This window comes from Medicago truncatula, chromosome 1, assembly GCF_003473485.1.
Source record: "Medicago truncatula cultivar Jemalong A17 chromosome 1, MtrunA17r5.0-ANR, whole genome shotgun sequence".
NCBI lineage: Eukaryota > Viridiplantae > Streptophyta > Magnoliopsida > Fabales > Fabaceae > Medicago > Medicago truncatula.
In genome coordinates, this window is record NC_053042.1 from 21,122,438 (window position 1) to 21,140,149 (window position 17,712).

Genomic DNA, 17,712 nt, shown 5'->3' on the forward strand with positions numbered 1-17,712 from the left:
GGGGGGGACAGCTATCACGGTCCAGACTGCAAGCCACCATATGTTTGTGGATGCTGGTTGCTTTCCCAATGGCCAGACAGGATGGGGAATGATTTTGAAAGACCATCTGGGCACAACCACCCTTAGTAAGTGCAAGCTGGATGATGTGGATGTTGAACCGAGCCTGGCAGAGGCGATGGGAGTCAGATGGGCGCTGCAGGAGGCAGTGGGGATGCATATTCAGAATCTGGTTTTGTCTAGTGACACTCTCAATGTAGTGAATTGTGTCAATAAAATCAGTGTGGTTGCTTCCACAGAACCGGTTATAGTTGATTGCTGGAAATTAATTGAACAAATCCCATTTGTAATGGTTATTCATGTTTGTAGAGAGCTCAATGTTGAAGCTCATAACTTAGCCTCTTTGGCAAAGTCTCTAGGCACTAGATGTTGGCAGGGGAATGCCCCTCCAAGCCATTTCCCTTCTCCTTTTTGTAACTCTGTTGTAGGCCGCGCTCCGGCTGCTTTGTTTGTTTAATAAAAAAGGATGGAAATTCAAAAAAAAACATTAGCCATTAAAAAAATAAAAACAAGAGGCTATTTTAATTTGTAGTTGTTTAAAAATTAAAAACTAAAAGAAAGGTGGGAAAAAATGAAGTTGTGAAAAAACAGCTAAGATGGAAAAATAGAAAAACTCAAACTTCTTACCAAAACATTGAACAAATCAAATTAATTCACAAACTGAAATTAAAATCAAAACTCATATTCGCTACCCAACCTCAGATTTGTGATATGTTTCCATATACAGTTGGTAACTATTAAATATACACAATTGCGTTATTTTTTTTAACTAATCAATGAAACTGCAAATAGAGAATCATACAAATAATTGGTATCTCATATCGCTTTCTAAGCTCTCCATTTCAATAGCAAAATACATTTTCATCTTTGCACAAAACATCAATAATTGTGTTATACATACAGTGTCTAGAAGCTGTAAATGTTTTGTGCACAAATCATTTGACCGTACTAGAAGAATATCCTGCACACTTGAACAAACATTAAAGCAAAAAAATATTCTCATGAATTTTGTTATCATCAAAATATATTACAGGTTATTGTTCTTCAAACTAACTTGATTCTCAGAATCTAATACCTTTTTTATGATGACAAATATGATATATTGATGAACAATTTTTTACGCAAAGAAATAAATTCAAACAAATCGTAAACCCCCCCTTAGTTTAATATTCCTGCATATTTGAATGATCATGCAAATGTTTGAGTATATTAACTCATATTGATTTGAGTTGCTTACATAACAGTCTTGTTACTTTTTTCCTTTTGATTTCTTTGAGTGATTTGATTGAAGAATTGTGTAGTACAAATTGAGTTAAAAGCTTCTCTATAGATTGTGGTTAGTAGAGGAAAAAAGAATCAATCTAGATGAATTCATTTCCTATGGGATCAGTTTGATTGATTATTAGTGTTTCTTGTTGTTATAAGAATTCACTCAAGGTGAATTTTGATTGTTACATTGTTGAAGAGATAGTTGTAGAAATTTTTTGATTGTTTTGAATTATATAGTTCCACCGATTCCAAACCCAAGCAATATCTCCAACAGAAACTTTTATATGATTTCACAAAACACTAGCACATAGGCTTAGGACATAGCATGCATACCATTTGTCCATATAAAAATGTTCAATTTTTCGAAATAAAAAGAGTGTTCCATCAAACACATAGAAACACCCCCCAAAATGTCATAGTTGAATTTGGTAATTAAACAAATAGGTAACATAATAAAAGAATCCCTCGACGTCACCCAACGGAGCAATGAGAGTAAAATTCCAATACAAGGTACTTGACATGCAAGCCAATCAAATAACAACGTAAATATAAAATAAAAGAAAGTCTTCCAAACACGAATATAAATAGCTCCTTGGCACTACTTCTCACATGTTTCTTGCGCCTGCGCGTCATCCTAATCGTCAAACACAAATACATGAAAGGGGTGAGTAATCAAGTTTCATAATGTATAATAATAAATTAGACAAACACTATAAATCATACACTATCTTTCACAAGGCAATAAGTTTTCTTCCAAGGGACACACTATCACTCACATGAATACACATTTCATAACAACACATGCACGCACAATTCCTACAACACTTCTATTTCACTTGGTACCATGGAACATGGCACTATGCTCTTGTAAGTGAGACAAACAGATTCAGATTCTCATATATTTACTCGACTCAGCCCAAAATTCATATACATCACATGCAAAAATACACAGTGGTTGCACGTCAACTCCAGACAATATGGGAATCATAATTGCCATTTGTTACATTCACTATTATACACATAACTTAATCGAACAATTCTCACCCTTATCTTGATTATATTATGTCCATTTGTTGTTTACAATTTTAATTAGTCATTAAAAAATTTGTTGTAATGCTTGTTTAGAACTCCAACCCTCATTCTCTATACTATACCTCATTATATTGTCATTTAAAGCTTAGGATTATCCATCAATTAATTTGTACTTTCCATGTGTATATAATGGGGAGTTCAGTTGGTCAACTCAATAATCAGCAATGTTAGTGTATACTTTCCATGTGTATTTGTGGCCAATCAGTTTATTGAAAAAGCTTACACAAATGATCAAGAATTTTATTTGAAGTGGTGATGTCAACCAACAGAAGATCTGCACTACAGCTTAGAAAGTGGTGTGCAAGCCTAGAGAGGAAAGAGGGTTAGCTGTAAAATTCCTTTTTTGTTGAATCAAGTTTCTTTTCTGCATCTTTGTTAGAAGTCTTCCACTTCTGAAGAGCAGAGGCAAGTTCTTCAGAAAGGGTAATCCTATTAATCATCATATCACCTCATCTGTTTGGCATGGCATGAAGCATCATATTCATCCTATCTTTCAAAAGGCTACCTGGACCATTGGTAATAGGGGAAAATGTTCATTTTTGGACTGGTAGATGGTTAGCTAGACCTATTGTGGATACTTGGCATATCTCTGAGCAGTTACATAGTTCTCTCGATATGAAAGATGGAAGATGGTTTGTGGAACATTTCTGATTATTTTGTCCAAAAAGATGTTACTTTGGTGCAACAAATCATAAACATCACTTTGCGTACGGAACCTGGCCCTGATAAACTTAACTGGTCTGTGAATGGTGACCTTACCAGCAATCTAGCTTATGCTCTCTTGAAAGGAACTGGTCTTAATAAGTTGATTTGGAATAAGTTTTTTCCTCCTACCAGTGCTTTCATTTTCTAGAGATTTACGCACAATGGACTGCCTACTAATGACAATCTCAGAAAGAGAGGTTGCATATTTGACCACCACTTATATATTCGTTCATTGCTCTGAAACTATAAAAGTTTGGGACTGGCTTAGGAAGGGAACTGGACTGCAAGTGGATACCTCTAGTACAACAAGTAATGATCTATGCAGTCCTTCATATTATCTAGATAATACGAATAGAAAGAAACATGTATTTTCCAAACATGTTTATCCAGACTGATTAAGCAGATTATCTTTGATGTTCTACTAAGTTATACTTTGGCTTACTAAGAAACATGGTGGCTGATGCTTTGGCAAAAAATGGTGAAAGTTTTGTATCTTTCCTTTGCTTTCTATTGATAGCCTAGGATTAGATTGCTCTAGAATTATCATGTGAATTTTTGTCAAGGGTATTTTATCAGTTTTATTTAATTTACTAAAAGAAATAGATATCTGCAGATATAAATATCATTATATTTGCATTTGTATCAACTAACTAATAGGTGATTAAAATATCGTTTTATTTTATCTGCGGATTGTAGATACTTGTTAAACCATATGTCTCGTGCCCATCACAGATATCCACAAATACGAACTTTTTCCCATCCCAAAATAAAGGGTATATCTTAACATATCTTACATTTTGAGTTGTGCTTATTAATATTAGTTTTCCCTTTAAAAATGTGATAACATTTTTTTTACAAGAAAACAAAACTAACTTATCTAAAGCAAAATGTTCAAAAGGATTAACTTATATTTAATTTTATTAATAATAGATTTAAAAATGAAAACGTCCCTGGAAATATCAAGAGTTTATTTCACCTTTTTTTTAAAAATAAATTATTAGTCCTTGCAGATATCCCTCTTTTTTCTTTTGATTCTTGTTGTTTTATATTAATCCTAGTAAAATTTATTTATATTAAAATTAGTCCTTATAATATGTCAAGTATTTGATTTTAACCCTCAAAATAAGGACTAAAATGAGTATTACAAAAAATGATTTCAAAATGATCATATTTTGCAAGTATCAAAACAAAACTCAAAGTTCGTCAAGAAAAAAACTCGAATGACTAAAAACAAAAAGATATATATTTGTAAGGACTAAAAATTAAATAAATAAAAAATATTTTTTATTTTTTTTTTGTTAAGTAGTCTGTTGGCTATAAATTCATCTCTTAAGGTGAATAAGTTGGATGTTAGTTCGAACTCTGACCCCTGCATATTTTATGCTATGATGATACCAATTGATTTAAACTCACGGAAACAAATAAAAAGTATTTTTTTAATAGAGATTAAAACAACAAAAAAAGTAGTAAATTTTCATGGACTAAAAATATATTTCAACCTTAATAATAACCGGTGATTCAAAAGAGAAGGAAAAAAATGTATTCCAAAAATTTCAGTCAAGAAGGAACAAAACACTTCACAATCAAATGATAATGAGAATAATTCCCTATTGAGTAGAATTTGGTGTTGCGCACCTTGCAATTGTGAGGATAGATGATGGTCTCATCATTCAATATATTAATTAGAAAGTGGGACTTCCTGTCGACAAAATGTTAACATTAATTAATTAATTAATTAATAACAAATATATCAGCCCTTAACTAAAAATATTATTTTGATTTTTCAATAAAAATAAAATAGTTTGATTATCATACCATCAGTTTTTTATTTCTAACCAAAAAAATCATACCATCAGTTTTTTTATCGATAAAAGTAACTTATTCCGCGTCAATATAGAAGACAATTTCTCTTTCTCAGATTTCATTAGATAATTTTGTTTAGCGAATTAGATCTCAACCTAATAAGACCAACCACAATGGTGGATGTTTCACCTATTTAGCACCATATTAAATAGGCACTCCCATTGTGGAGTATAATACATGGGTGGCTATGGAAGCACCCTCTCTCTTCATTTTTCATGGGTTCCATTTAAAAAATCTTAATAAAATAAATAAATTTTGTTGAAATGTAATGATATAAAATTATTTGTGGGCCCTATTTAATAATTCCTTTTAAGGTGCTGGGTTGGAGAAAATTGATGCTTATTAAGTATTACGGTAAAATGAGTGATGTGGGCATATGAATTCAATTTAAGCACGCAATTTAGGGTGTTGTGTTGTGATGGTCTTAGTGTTAACTTTGTAGTAAATCTATAATTAATTTCAAAGTCACGGTCCGAACATGCACCAAATTAATATTGTGAGCCTTGTTTAATCATGTGAATAAAAAGTAAACAATTTTCATAAATAATAATGACATTGTGTACCTTTTCTATGAACATTTGTTCAATAGTTGTGTTAAGATCACCTTTCCATCGCATGTTTTCTTCTTCCACCTTAATTGATGTGAGGCACGGTGCTACTGTCAGTGCACATGAGAAGATCTTCATTTGAGGGCATCCTTTAACGATGAAACTGAGCAAAGATGGGAATATGAATGTTTGTTTCCCATAGCAGAAGCTTCTCAAATTTGACAACGAAGTAAATTCCAAGTATTCCAAGTTTTCAAATACGATGTTTTCCTCTGCTTTATCATCGTCAATCTTCACGACATCCAACATCTTCTCACAATTAATTATGTTTAATGCTTTGAGTTGAACTAGACTTTTAGCTGTTGAAATTTTTATCAAATAGATCAACTCTTTGCAGTTGTCCACTTTTAAATGGGTTAAATTTGTGAAAGATGTCGATGATGGTACCAAGCTTATCAAACTTGGACAATTCACTACACGTAACTCTTCAAGATATTGTAACAGAGGATGATCCAATGGAAAGTCTTCCTGCCAGATGTGCTTGAGCTTGTCCAATTCAAAAAGCCACAACTTTCTTATTTGATTTGACGTTTGCATACTGAGATAACTTGTGGTTCCTTTAGTGGTGAACAATGTTTCAAAAGAACTATTACGCACTTGAAATGTTTCAACATTAGGAAATATTGTATGGAAATCATTCAGAAGAATAGTTGGAGTTTCATCGAAGCATTGTAAACGAAGAAATTTGACTTTATGAAAGATATTTTCTTGAACATAACCATTCAATATCCCCAACATATCTTTGCCATTTACTGCCAATTCCTCCAGGTTTAGGCTCAACTGAAAAATACACATCCATAATGAAAATAAATACTAGCGTATTACTTTACATACAAAATAAATATGAAACATAAAAATAAAGAAAAACGGTGTAGATATGGTGGGGTTTACCTTTTCAATACAAAACAGGGGTTGTTGGAATAGCATGTCCTGGTTTTCATCAACCGAGTAAGGTTGTTGCAAGTCTGAATTGTTGAAAGAAAACATTCTCAATGCTTCACAACGATATACATTCAAAGTCTTCAATGAAGGGCAATCTAAAGTATGCTTTCCTTGATAGAAACTCTTGAGATTTGACAAAAGCCGCAGTGCCATGATTTTCAATTGGGGGAAATTAAATTGAATTTCCATTGATACAGTTTCTTCCATTGCAACAATTTCCTTGACTCCGCAAGAACTTATCTCAAGCATTTCAAGATGTCCAAGATCTGGGCATAGTGAATATGGAAAGACATATAACAAGCTTTGACACATAGAAACATCCACCTTGTGTAAGTTTCCAAAGCTGATAATTTCATGAGGATCCTCATTCCATATATGCTTCAATTTGGGTAAAGTAGACAAAGTCAATCTTTTCAATTGAGTGTTTTCTTTTATAAATATTTCTTGTGACTTCATACCTTTCACATCAAACACTGCTTCTAATGAATCGCAATCTTTTACTTCTAGTTCTTCCAATGTCTGTAGCACTTGCATTACATTTGATGGAAAAAGTACATGTGATAAAAAATCACACCTTTCCACGAGAAGATGTTTCAAATTGCAGAACACATTGCAGTGAAGTTGGCCATACCACACATCCTTTAGCTCAGGATAGTCAGATAAGGCTAAGTACTTGAATTTACAAAATGCAACCTGATCATTCAAATTAATAAATCAAAAGACAAATTAAAATTGCATTTAAGCAATCTTTAATTATGCATTAATATTCTAGTCTACAAGAATACAAAATTGATCTAGATAGATTTTCTTAAACTTACCCAAAGTAAATAAATTGATGGATGATAATAAAATATACCTTATCACAAAACATTTTCTTTATGGTTCTGTTGAGGTCACCCTCCCAATGATTTCCTTCATTAGTTTGTACATTTTGAAGAATTGTTGTGTTGGTAACTCCCAATGAAAAAAGTTTCATTCGAGGACATTCTTTGACAACTACAACTTCCAGCAACGGAAACTTAATGGGGCATGGGCATGAACAAAATCGACATAGCCTTTGTAAAGAAATTAGTTCTAGAGTTTGTAAACTGCAAAATACAATATCATTTATCTCATCTTCTTTACCGTTCACTATATCCTCAAGCCAATTACACATTTTAATCTTCATTGTTGTGAGTTTGACAAGACTCGTGGCTGTTGAGTGTGTTATCAAATTTATCAACCCATTGCAGTTTGTTACCTCCAAATAGGTCAAATAACTAAAGCTAACAGAGGATGGAACCAACTTTGTCAGACTGGAACACTGAGAAACATCAATGCTTTCAAGAAACTGTAGAACGGGGTCCATCTGAAATCCTTCTTTGCATATACATTGAAGCTTGCTCAGTTGCCACAATTCCAACCGTTTGAGTTGCGGGTTAATTTGAGTTTCCTTTTCCGTTCTTATGGTTTCTTCACCTTGAAATATCTCTGTGAAGGAACTCCACTGGACCAACAAGCTTGCACAATTAGGAACATTTTTCAAGAACCAATATGGAAAAGTAGTTTCTTCATTGTAGAACTCACACACGGTAATGTGTTTGATGTTGTTGAATTGAACCCCTGAATATTGGCTCTGCAATATCATGCCAAAATCTTTGTCGTTCAAATCTAAATTCTCCACATTGGCAAGTACCTGTTGCAAAGACAATTAAAAGTGTTATATCCATGTTAAGAAATGTTGAATAATTTATCTTCAAATTAACAAAACAATGAAAAACAGTTCAAAATTGTACATGTATGTTCAGTGCAAGGATGATATTTAACGCTACACTTACCTCTTCAATCTCAAAAAGAGGTTGATATGTTGAGATATTGAGCACATCATTTCTGGAACTTTCTTGGTGTCTCAAAGTCTCTGCCTTAAATAGCTCTATTTTTGGACATCCAAACAAATGAATTGTTTTCAATGATTTGCATTGAAGAGAATGGACCCCAACAAAGAATGCCTTCAGTTTGGTCAAATAATGAAGTTTAATGAATGTCAAATGAGGAAACACAAATTTAACCATCTCATCTGGTCCATCTTCCCTGGCAACGATTTCTTGAATCCCACATTTAATTACTTGAAGATTTTGAAGTTGCATCACATCTCTAGCTACTGAAAGTGGAAAGAGGCTTATCAAGCTATTGCATCCCACAACGGATACATCACTTAAATTTTGAAACCTCATAGTGTTATGTGGATCCTCCTTCCATACATGCCTCAGTTTTGGAAGATTAGATAGTTTTAATTTCTTCAGTTGACTAGAATTCTGCACAACAATTTCTTTGGAAAATTCATCTTTCAAATCAAAAACTGCTTCTAATGAATTACAATCCTCCACATCTAATTCTTCCAGGTTCATCAGTACTTCTAGCAAGTTAGGTTGAAAGAGCACATCGGATAAAAAACCACATTTATGAACCACTAGATGCTTCAAACTCCTAAATGCGTTATGCTCAAGTTGACCATACCAGAACTCTTTTAACTCGGGAAATTCAGATAGTTTTAAATGCTTGAAACCACCAAATCCCACCTGTGAAAACAATTGTATTGTGAGTTAGTTCAACAAACGTAGCAGTAAAATATAGTTCATAAGCTGATATCCCATAGTAAAAGTGTGGATTTTTTTTTCAGAAACTCATGAAAACCAAGACTGTGAATCCAGTCCAAAGGATGACATTAGCTCAGATGAAACAGAAGATGGAACTGTTCCTTTGAGTTTGTATGCTCAAAAGGCTCTCAATCTTAACTCCCTGGGGTGTTGACTATGAAGATGAAGTAAAAAATACTCATCGACATGAGATTCCTAACCATGGAAAATTTCAAATAGTTATTTCTAATATAGAGAATAGAATGATAAAAAATGATTAGAAAACAGTCCAGAAATGATCCAACCAATGCCCATTAGAGGGATGTTATCCCAAAACCATATTTTCCATTAAAGAGACCTTTGGTTGGATATAACTAATCTTCAACAAGCCCCACCACCGTTCACAGTTTCACACACACAAAATTTGACCATTACCATTTTAGTTAGTCTTCTAAACAATCCTTGTGAGCACCTAAACTACAAATTCCTTTCTATTTGGAACTCTCATAAAGATTGCAAAAAAAAAAAATTAAAATAATGGAGTGCTCGAAAAATGTTAGTTATAGGAGGCAATCAATCCATCCTTCACAGAAAATTGTAAATTCTCAAGTCCAAGCTTAAATGGTGGAATAAACACTCGTTTTGTAACATTCATGACTCAGTCAATAATATTAAAACAGAGTTGGATTAATTCTAGCTCAAAGTGAGTAGCTAAGGCTCTTATGGTGACCATAATGGAGGAACTCTAGAACTTAGCATAATAGATGGCCATGCTTGAGAGGCTTAAAAACGGGTTAAATGTAATAGAAGCGATGTTGCCCATGGGTGTCCTGGTAACGCTTCATGTCCAGATATTTTCAGCGAATGCCAATCTGTAGCAGGTTTTGCTACTAATTTAGGCATATCAACGACCTTGTGTGCACAGATTACGACGGTCATGCTCACTATTTAGACTCCTTACGAGCATAGTTGGAGGAATATTTGGATTTAAATGGATAACATGTTGGTTATATCTACTTCCCAATCTATCATTGTGTCACTTGGAACATTAGAAATAGCTAGCTTAAATGTTTGAATCTTTGAAATTCAGAAGGAAATGCCTACGCTGACAGAATTATTAATCATGTAGAAATTCAGTATTGACAGGATATGAATGGATTCAAGATACTCTTGATGGAATTGATAGGATATGAATGAAAAAAGATTTGAAAAAGCGTTTTTTTCTAGTTCTAAAATTTTTAAATGAAAGAAAAAAATGGTTTCGAACTATGTTAAAAAAAAATAGAAAACTGGAACATCAAAACTTAAAAGTATTCTATTTAGGTTCAAAACAATAGATGAAACAATAGATGAACTGAGTGAAAGCAAAAAAACTTCAACAATTAGTAAGAATAATTTAAAGATTGAGGTGATTGAGGAATCACCCGTTAAAATGGAATCTATTAATTGGACAAATTCTTCATTCACGGAAAAAAGGATAAAAGATCTTAATATTAAAACAAAGACAATCATAAAACAAATAGAAACAATGACAGAAGAAAAAAAAGAGGGGATTCTAACTTCAGAGATCAATTTGAATTCGAACAAAACTACTTATGATGCTAAAAGATTAGAATTACAAAAAAATATTTTGCAAATCTTAAAAAGAAGATTTGTTCGATTAATACGTAAATCCTATTCTTTTTTCAAAATTTTCATAGAAGGGGTATACATAGATATCCTTTTATGTATCAGTAGTATTGCTAGGATCCATCGACAACGTTTTTTTTATTTTCTTGAATCAACAGACAAAATACTATTATAATTTAGAGTTAACAATGGAAGAATACGTGAATACAGTAGATGAAGATCTTAAATCTGGCTCATACTATTATAAAGGATCAGATTCTAAATACAGGATCGATCTAAAGGGAGAACGAGATTTCTTACTATCAAAATAGTTGGGTTTTTATTTGCACTATGATAGTTCAGACGAAGAAATAGGAATGGATAATACCAACTTATTTTGTCTCCTGCTTAGAATGAAAAAATTTTAAAAAATTGTAATAATGTCGATTAAAAAGCTAGAGCTAGATATAGAAATGCTGGTTGATTCAATTACGAAGGATTTTTGTTATACAGAATGTAGGGACACTGAGGACTTGAATGAAAGGCTAATATTTTTTATTGAACCTATTCGCCTGCCTACAAAAAAACATGAACAATCTCTTCTATATCAAACCATAAGACTACCGTTGATTCATAAGAGTAAGAGGCGAAGAAGTTGGAGTTGGAAAAAGAAAAAAAGTCGTGTTGATCAAAAGATAACAGAAAATAAAGATAAAAATCTTTATGATTTGTTTGCTCCTGAAAATCTTTTGTCCACTAGACGCCGTAGAGAATTGAGAATTCTAACTTGTTTCAATCCTAGGAATAGAAATACTGTGCATAGAAAAACAATAAATGACAATGAGAATCAAATAAAAAATGTTTCTCAAGTTTTGGCTAAAAATAAAGATCTTGATAGCGAAACAAAAAAACTAATGAATTTTAAATTATTTCTTTGGCCAAATTATCGATTAGAAGATTTAGATTGTATAAACCGCTATTGGTTTAATACCCATAATGGAAGCCATTTCAGTATATTAAGGATACATATGTATCCTCGATTGAAAGATTAATTTATAATCTGCATTTATCTTCTATATTATCATTATCATAATATTTTTTGTAACATATTTGATATGTGAATAAATAAATATATATATAAATAAATAAAAATATAAAATTTTATTTATTTATATTTTTATATACATAAATAAAAATTTAAATTTAAATAAAAAAAAGAAATGTGATGGTCTTATTTTTATTTGAAATAGACAAGACAATAGAATTTTTTATTTATTCAATTAATAAATATAGTATTTATTTTTTTATCTATTTGATTTCATCTATTTGAATTACATTCCTTAATAATATAATAATATAATTGATTTGAAGAAAAAAAAAATTAAGATAATTTTATATACAAAATTAAAAAATAGTGTCATTACTATTACTGATCAATAAAAATATCTACCAAAAAAGAGGGGGAGAGAAAAGCTTTCATTTCATTTTATGTTAAAAAATTCATTTATACCTGTTATTTTACAAAAACAAAAACCGCGAATCAGTTGAATTTCAAGTATTCAATTTCCATAATAAGATACTAAGACTTACTTCACATTTGGAATTACACCCAAAAGACTATTTATCTCAAAGGAGTTTACATATAATTCTAGAAAAATGGCAACGACTACTGTCTTATTTGTCAAAGAAAAATAAAATACATTATAAAAAATTAATAAATCAGTTGGGTATTCAGGATTCGCAAATTCTTTAATTTCAAGAATCATTTTCAATTATTCGATTTATTAGATCCTGAATTTTGATGAATTTTTTTTTTTAACGATTCATGGAGAATGAATCGAGGAAAAACTTATGAATGTGCCAGCTACAAGAAAAGACCTCATGATAGTCAATATGGGGCCTCAACACCCATCGATGAATGGTGTTCTTCGACTTATTGTTACTATTGTGAACCAATATTGGGTTATTTTGACAGAGGTATGGAAAAAATTGTGGAAAATCGAACAATTATACAATATCTGCCTTATGAAACACGTTGGGATTATTTAGCTACTATGTTCACAGAAGCAATAACCATAAATGGACCGGAACAATTGGGAAATATTCAAGTACCTAAAAGAGCCAACTATATACGAGTAATTATGTTGGAATTAAGTCGCATAGCTTCTCATCTACTATGGCTGGGACCTTTTATGGCAGATATTGGTGCACAAACCCCCTTTTTCTATATTTTTAGAGAAAGAGAATTAATATATGATCTATTTGAAGTTACGTCAGTTATGAGAATGATGCATAATTATTTTCGTATTGGATGAGTAGCGGCTGATCTACCTTATGGTTGGATAGATAAATGTTTTGATTTTTGCAATTATTTTTTATTGAATATCAAAAACTGATTACGCGAAATCCAATTTTTTTAGAACGAGTTGAAGGGGTAGCTGTTGTTGGTAGAGAAGAAGTTATAAATTGGGGGTTTTTTTCTAGTTCTAAAATTTTTAAATGAAAGAAAAAAATGGTTTTTTACATACTAATTAATGTAAAACTCAATTTAACAATTCTATTCATTTTCTTGTTAAAAAAAAAAAAAACAATTCTATTCATTTTAAAATTAAAGATAATAATAATTTTCTCTAATGCTAACTTTTAAAATTAATCTAGTCAAAATATATTTTGTCTTTATGGGCTTAACTCAATTGGAAAGGACAATGTATAATATATGCAAGGTTCAACGGGGTGCGGTAATCATGAATAAGGCATCATTATGCAACATGCATAAATCCCAGCCCATTAACCGGTAGGTACACCCCAAGCGAAACCACAATTCCGTTACTTCATCTTTTCCGGCACGATACCAGATTTTCATTAATTAATGGCCAGTTTATTTCTGCAATTCACATGTTCACTTTACTGATATGTGATCATGGCAACACATATATGCACAAGTCTTTAATTTTTGAATTAAGCTTTTAGCAAAACAATATATACATATGCTTAACTTGGTAACCGTCAACATTTGCATAACACACCATTGTCCACGGCGACACCAACACGAACACAACAAATGAGGAACACTCAATAGCAACAACACACCACATCAATTTCCATTTTCCATCGTCGTCATACGATACACTTGATTTGCAGAAAGGGTTGTTGCTGAATTGAAATAAACTTCAAGATATTGATTACCGAAACCATAAGTATGGTTTAATGGTTTTGATAGTCTTGTATGTGAAACCAAGATAATTGTGTAATGGTTTTTAATGAAATTATTATTGTTACATGGTTTTAAATAATGATTAAGATGTTATACACTGAAATTATTACTGAAACCATAATTATGGTTTTGATAGTCTTATATGAGAAACCAAAATAATTGTCTAATGGTTTTGTGAAGTGTTTATGCAGGGTGCATAAGAAAATGACTTATGCATAATAATTTTTGCCAGTTCGAGGTTCTCGACAAAAAAAAAAAAAAGAAGTCAAAAGAAATATTAGTAGTTGGTAGTTATTGAGTAGATTGTTTGTAGCTAATGCTGCAATCACCTATGATACGACTTTTAGTTTCTGAACATTATTAAGCGTTAGTAGTTATAAGTTCACGTATTAAACTACTTCTATGGTGTTTTGTTTTATAAATAACCACGTATATCTTTTTTCCCAAAATGATAATTTAAATTATCATTATATTTATCTAAACCCTAATTTGCCTTTCAATTGACGTGTTTTTTTTTCTCATATGGTGGCCGGGTTTGAACTTCGAACATTGCATATTTTATGCATTGTTCAAACCAACGGAGTTAAGCTCACAAGGACAATTGACGTGCTTTATATATACTAGCATTGGACGGGCTAACGCTGATATATTTTTTTTTAACCGTTTGTCAGTTCTTTCTATTGCACTAACGCATATAAATTATCATATTTTTTTATAAAATTTATATTTTCATGAAAATTAGTTAGATTTTGTCAACTATTGCGCTAACACACTTTCATCAACAACATCAGCGTCATTCCTCAAAGAAGTCTGCTGGTTCTTAAGGTAGTCTGACAAGCGCTATTTTTATTGCGTTAACATTTAAAAATTATGAGGTTGACATTTCTTATTCTCCTCCAATTATTCATCTTCATTAAAAATTAAATCAATCTATTTTCCACTCGCCTTCGAGGTTAAGATCGAATGATTCATCTCCATTAAAATAAAAATCAATTTTTTCATCTCTTGTAGAATCAAAATTATTCTTTGGCTTAATTGCACTTTTCCCCCTATAGTTTGCCAATTGTGCGATTTTGCACCCCCATAGTTTTAAACGAGCAATTTTGCCCCCTATAGTTTACCCCCTTTCTGATTTTATGGTCCCCATGACATTTAATGCTGATTTTTTATGCATTATGTGTGCCACGTGTGTGATTCTATTTTTTAAAAATTAAAAAAAATGGTATTTTTCAGATTTTGAGAGAAGGAGCACATGATTTTTCAGATTTTAAGAAGAAATATCACGTGTCTCCTTCTCTCAAAATCTGAAAAATACCATTTTTTTTTATTTTTTAAAAAATGGAATTACACACGTCACACATTAATTGATAAAAAACAGACATATCAGCACTAAATGTCATAGGGACCATAAAATCAGAAAGGGGAAAACTACAGGGGGCAAAATCGCTCGTTTAAAACTATGGGGTGCAAAATTGCACAATTGACAAACTATAGGGGGAAAGTGCAATTAAGCCTTATTCTTTTCATCATTTCCACACACACAGGTGATATAGTGAGAAAAAAGTTCAATTTTTATCGGTATATTTCTCCAACAATAAAGAATGTTTAAATTGGACCTATACAAAATAAACATTTAAATGTAAACATTAATTGGAGTAAAATAAAGCAAATTTTTGCCAAAACATCCATTCGATATTTATATATTTATTTTTTTTATAAAAAAATAATAAAATATTTACACGTACGGGATACCTTGTATTTTTTTATAGTAGAGTTGTACTTTAAAAAATCATCTTAAAAAATGGTTATGAAACTCACTGTTCATATTATCTAATTTTTTTTGGTTCTATATTCATATTAATTAAGATTTACCAAACTACATGTGTTTTATATATGTCGAAATATGAAAGTCGTTATAAGGTCACGACAAAGCACTCCATATATGAAGAGACAAATCAAAATTACTACCCTAAAAAAAAAAAATCAAAATTACTATTTTTTTAACGGCATATATTTATATTATTATAATTGTTTATCAAACATGACTACAAAATCTTTGAATATTGAAGTCTTTGTTACAACCTCAGGGTCCATTTCTATGATTTTTTTTTTCTTCTTTTTATCAAATATGACTTTCTTTCTTTTGACACTATGTATCTCTTTTACTTTTTTTTAAGAGTATATTGCGAAGTATTTTAAAGTCTCCAAATAGTTGTTTTTCCACAAAGTTCAACTATTATGTAAATTAAAAATCAACTACTATGCATCCAAAGAAAACAAGAGAAAATAGAAACCCAAATGACATTATGAATAAACATACCTTATCTTCAAACATGTTGTATATTGTATCGTTTAAGTTTCCTTTCCAATGCCATTCTGAATCATTTTCTGCAATTTTAACTTTTCGAAGAATTGGTGTGCTTGTGTCTCTGGCAGAAAAAATCTTCATGCGAGGACATTCCCCCACAATTACTTTCTCCAACAACGGAAACTTCATGAAACACTCACCAGAGCAAAACTTGATGAGGCTTGGCAAACATTCCAAAATCAAAATTTGTAAACTAATAAAAGCAATGTCAACATTTTCTACTCCATTAACTACTTCTTCAAGTGAATTACAATCTTTTATCTTCAGCACAATGAGCTTGTCCAAACTTCGTGCAGTAGGAGTTGTGATCAAATATTTTAGCCCATTGCATTTTATTATCTCTAACCTTGTGAGATGATTAAGGGTGACAGAGGAAGGCATCAAATTTATCAAACTAGAACATCCATCAACAAGTAAGTATTCAAGGAACTCAAGAACTGGGTCAATTTGAGATCCTTCCTCACATATATGTTGAAGTTTAGGTAATTCGTTCAAATTCAGTGTTTTGATTTGTGTATGAGTCATCTCACTTATTTCTCCTTTATCTTGGAAAATCTTATTGAAGCGACTCCCCCCAATATATAGTGACTCAAGAGTATGCACATTTTCAAGAAACCAATAAGGAAAGCTAGCATCATCAGTGTCATAGCAATTAAAGCCAATCCATGTCATTTTGCAAAAGATGACACTTGTGTTTTGGGTTTGCAATAGCATGTCAGCATCCGCCTGTTCCATCCTCAACATCTCCAAGTTTGGAATCACCTAAAACATATTTAAACAATAATTACTATAGACTAAAATTTGTCTTTTTAATTTTTGCCAATACCTCTGTACTTTTTCCTCAAGAAATTGTCAAATACTTTTACACGCCATCTAATTCAATTGTAAAAGGTGAATGAATTAGAATTATTCAATTGAATACAAGTATAATAATTATTCTTTGGTATTTCAAAGTAATAACACTAATTCCTTACTGTAGAGAAAAACAAAAAACAAGTCCTACATTTATTATATTGATATGCATACCTCTTCAGCAATGAAAAGTGGTTGTTGCTTTAAAACAGAGTGTTTGTCATCTTGAAAATTGGAGCTTCTTGTAGAATGAGTTCTAAACAAATTCAACTTTGTACATTTGCAAACATCAACTTTCCTCAAAGATGGACATAGCAGAGTGTGATTTCCAGCATAGAAACCATTGAATTCTTCTAAGTACCAAAGCAGTAAAGTAGTTAGTTGATTAAACTCAAATATGGGAGCTGCATTCACGCTAGATTCATTCTCCTCTGCAACAATTTCCTTCATGTTCCAACAAGATTTTATACTAAGTTCCTTGAGATGAGAGCAACGAGTGGCTACAGAGAATGGTAATAA

General features: G+C 31.6%; 1 protein-coding gene across 2 annotated transcripts; it reads right to left on the reverse strand.

The window, feature by feature from the left end:
* Positions 1 to 1,614: 1,614 nt before the first annotated feature.
* Positions 1,615 to 17,682, reverse strand: LOC11424934 (uncharacterized). Of its 2 annotated transcripts, XM_024776323.2 has the most exons (8): positions 17,368 to 17,682; positions 16,294 to 17,103; positions 8,354 to 9,094; positions 7,393 to 8,211; positions 6,486 to 7,229; positions 5,550 to 6,374; positions 4,759 to 4,822; positions 1,615 to 1,960 (listed from the first exon to the last, which is right to left on the reverse strand). In XM_024776323.2, exons 1-7 carry the CDS (start codon positions 17,641 to 17,643, stop codon positions 4,802 to 4,804), a joined length of 4,236 nt encoding a protein of 1,411 aa, XP_024632091.1. In that variant the 5' UTR covers positions 17,644 to 17,682; the 3' UTR covers positions 1,615 to 1,960; positions 4,759 to 4,801. The 2 variants fall into 2 exon arrangements, with proteins under 2 accessions (XP_024632091.1, XP_024632087.1); XM_024776319.2 differs by lacking the exon at positions 4,759 to 4,822.
* Positions 17,683 to 17,712: the final 30 nt, after the last annotated feature.